General features: G+C 52.3%; 1 protein-coding gene across 1 annotated transcript; it reads right to left on the bottom strand.

Annotated features, from left to right (window-relative positions):
* Positions 1 to 2073: 2073 nt before the first annotated feature.
* Positions 2074 to 3660, bottom strand: LOC119349631. Its single transcript, XM_037617707.1, has 2 exons — positions 3235 to 3660; positions 2074 to 2452 (listed from the first exon to the last, which is right to left on the bottom strand). Exons 1-2 carry the CDS (start codon positions 3597 to 3599, stop codon positions 2347 to 2349), a joined length of 471 nt encoding a protein of 156 aa, XP_037473604.1. The 5' UTR covers positions 3600 to 3660; the 3' UTR covers positions 2074 to 2346.
* Between the last annotated feature and the right edge of the window lie 27 nt (positions 3661 to 3687).

Raw genomic sequence — 3687 nt, 5'->3', positions numbered from 1 at the left:
CGCCGCGCTCGCGCCCGACAGGGCCCTCCACCCGTGCCACCGAGCGCCTCCTCCGCCCAGGGGAGCAGCCCCGCGCAGTTCCAGCCCCAGGCGAGAGGGAAGAGAAAGGCCCGCCACCGTCGACGCCGTGCGGGCTTTGCCCGACGGCGCTCGCCGGCGGCGGCGGAGGGAGGGGTGGTGGAGGTCTGCGACCTGCGGCGGCTAGGGTTTCGCGCCCGGGCTGCCCCGCGGGGGAGCGGCACGGGGCTGGGAGGTACGGGAACTCAACCGTGGTGGAGAACGACCCAGAACTACGTGAATGACTTCTTTCGCACTTTTTCTCAATTGGTTTAAAAGCTAAACGCGCAAGACATGTCTGTTCTTGTCAATTTTCCGACATGGACTATCGCTATCGGATATTAGGTCTTGCTACTTATAGGTAGATGCTATTTTGTGAACAAACCTCACAATGTGTTGGCTATGATGGAAAGTTTGAATGGGAGTTTAGTGGTGGATTAGGCATGAAAACTTGATTTTTAGTCTCAAAACTATGTTTAATGTGCAGTACGATTTAATCAAGGGAGTTTGAAAGAAAGTAGCATCCCACCTAAGTTAACAAGCAAGGGCAGGGAGGAGATATGTGAGAATTGGCCCCCTTAATTCCCTTTCATCTTCTCTCCTCAACTCCCTCCCTCCAGCCAAACAATAGATTATACGTCATCAACCCCTCAAATTTCTATTCCCTACCACTAATTCCCCCAACCAAATAGGCTATCAACAAAAGGTCGTGTGACCATTGGTTTTACATAATTCACATGCATATCGAGTTGCATAGGCACAAAGTCAAAATAAATAATTTTGCATTATGCTTTATAAGAAATATCACGGATGATCCAAAAAATGATCAGCAATTCAAAAATTGGACACACTTTTTTTTAAATGTCCATAGGTCATATATTAGATAACACAAACCCTTATAAAAACATCCCCAGAGAAATAGAAAAAAACATTCATATGCTAAGTAGCACAAATCTTATAAAAACACCTTTAGAAATTAAAATACATCCAAACCTTTGTGGATGACGACGTCCAACACGCATCTGAATTAGCAAAGTCTTTTTTCTCAAAAATAAAGCGGTACTTTTTGAGACATGGACATTTGCATTTTTTTTGTGAACGAGACAACATGAACATAATTGTGGTATTGTAGATTAAAAAAACTGGATTGCGTGCCAATAAAAAATTGGCGTAGCGAGCTGACATAGTGCTCGGCCGTGTAGGTTCTTGGGTGCAGCTAGCCTGGGACCGCGGGATGGGCGACGGTGCAAGTGGATCGGTGAGCTGGGCCAACGGCGGGTGGGGGTGGGGCCCGCGCGTCCGATCCCGCGTCACCCCGCACCATCCGTCCCCCACGTGTCGACCGCGCCGCCGGGCTACGCGTCGCCGCGCGCGCGCCCCGAGGGCCAGCGCGGCGTCCCGGTCATGCAGGTGACGTGGTGGCCGCTTCCTCCCGCGCGGGCCCCGCCGGAGCGGGCCTTCGCACCACGTGTGCGCCCCGCCCATGTGCGCCGGCCGGCCCCTCGCGTAGCGGTCGGGCCACGGCTGATTGGTGGGCCACGTGGCCCGCGCCGTGTGGAGGGGGTGGGTGGGAGGCGCCCGTGACTGGGTGCCAGCTCAGGCGGGGCTAGAAGGATAGCCCGCTTATCCTCTGACACGACGGGCGGACTCGGGCCGCGGGGCGCGCGTGCTGGCCTGATGCGACTGGACCAGCTAAGCCACTACTATTCCTCATCATCAAATAAAAAAAGAAGAAACCCTAAAAAAAAAGAGAAGCTTATCTCGTGAAGAAAAGAAAAAGAAGCTGAGCTGAGCCCATCAAAAAAAGAGAAGAAACCCTAAAAATAAAAAAAGAAGCTTGTCTTTGCACAGTAGAAGTAGAACCTACTGTGACCCAATCGGTTCAGACTCAAAGTAGACTGACACTCGCTTCTACTTCTACTCTGCAAAGCTACACCCCCATTTCTGCAGGCGAATCTCGCAAATCCATTTCGTCTCGGATGCAGAAACAAGCTGACATCAAACATCTGATCATCGTGTCATCAACAGAAATCCAGAGAAAATGTGTTTTCAGAAGATCAATCCAGAGAAAATGTCTGTACAGGTCTGCCTGAAAACAGAGGCGACACTGGCACTGAATCCTATCTCGCTTGTGTAGATTAACCATGTTGAAATTAGTATTGCAGAGCTGAATTCTGACATTACAATCACACTTGAACAAGGGATCTTGCATGGGGCTGGTCGTGCTTAGAGAGACAAAGGGTCCTGGTTTCGATCGAGCCATAGTGGTGGATGGATGGGGATTGATTATCAGGGTCCGCCGAGGATGGCGTTCTCGATGTCTTGTCTGCTCAGGGCGTAGCTGAACCTCCTCTCCATGTCCTTCTCCAGGTTCCCCGGGCCGCTCTTCAGGTATCTGATTACGTCGATTAAACATGACAGGGTTCAGTGACAATAATCGTTTTCTTGGCAAATAATGATTCAGTCGATTAGCAAAGAATTCCATGCTTTCTAGTGTTATGATGATGTAGTTTTGTTCTTAGAGTTCAGACAGTCAGGTGCTAAATTATAAAGTCAGTATGTTCTGGAAAGGGTAGAATGACATCTCTGTCTGAAAGAACAGTAGTATGTGCATTCGCAGCTTGGTTAGCAGTGGAGGATTTGCAGAGCCACAATCCTTGGGAAAGTGAAGACAACCAACTGTTGAGCGATCTGGCATGTCAATTACTACTCCCTCCGTTTCAAATTACTCGTCGCTGAAATGGATGTATCTAGAACTAAAATACATCTAGATACATCCATACGTGCGACAAGTAATTCAGAACGGAGGGAGTAGTTGCTACACTGGGCTAAGTGGCTAACTAAGCCGGAAGAACACACTGGAAGCATTGCATTTGTTGTTATGAGGATGCAGCTCGATCTTGGAACTCAGGTGGTCAGGGGGTGCTAAATTATGAAGTCAGTTGTATAATCGCACTGTCAGCTTGGTTTTCGGTAGAGGATTTGCAGATCACTAGCCGAACCACAATCCTTGGGATAATAAAAATGATGAACTATTGAGTAATCTGACATGTCGATTGCTTGCTAGATTCGCTGCGTAGCGCGCTCCAATTCGTCTTCAATCAGAGAGATTTTATTTTTTCTACAGAAGAGCGGCGCGGCGGCCGGCGTGGAAGGGCGTGCGGGCGTGCGGGCTACCTGATGTGGAGGTCGGTGGCGTCGAGGCTGAGGCGGGCGTGCCAGAGCGGCGTCTCGGCGACCCACACGGCGCGGTCCTCGCGGGACTGCGCGAACTCGACGCTGCGCAGCCACGCCTCGATGCACGGCAGGCTGTGCGCGTACAGCGGCTTCTCCTTCTCCGGCAGCCGCTCCAGCCACCCCGCGTCCGCCGCCACCGCCGCCGCCGCAACCGCCACGCCCCTCCGCCGGGCCACCGTCGTCATCATCCCCCGCGCCGCCCGGTGCGCCGGCGACGGGCGCGCGGACCCGCTCGTCCCCAGAGGGCACGGGTGCAGAGCCGGAGGGGCCAGGGCGCGGAGCGTGCTCGGCACCGCCATGGACATCGTCGCTCGGTCGCTCGCCTTCCTCTCTTCCGGCTTCGCTCCGGTCTGATCCTTACCTTTTTTTTTTCTCCTCCTTTTTCTCTCTCTC

This window comes from Triticum dicoccoides, chromosome 1B (genome assembly GCF_002162155.2).
Source record: "Triticum dicoccoides isolate Atlit2015 ecotype Zavitan chromosome 1B, WEW_v2.0, whole genome shotgun sequence".
NCBI classification, from domain to species: domain Eukaryota; kingdom Viridiplantae; phylum Streptophyta; class Magnoliopsida; order Poales; family Poaceae; genus Triticum; species Triticum dicoccoides.
Note: the sequence above shows the minus strand (reverse complement) of the source record. Positions and strands in the feature narration are given on the sequence as shown.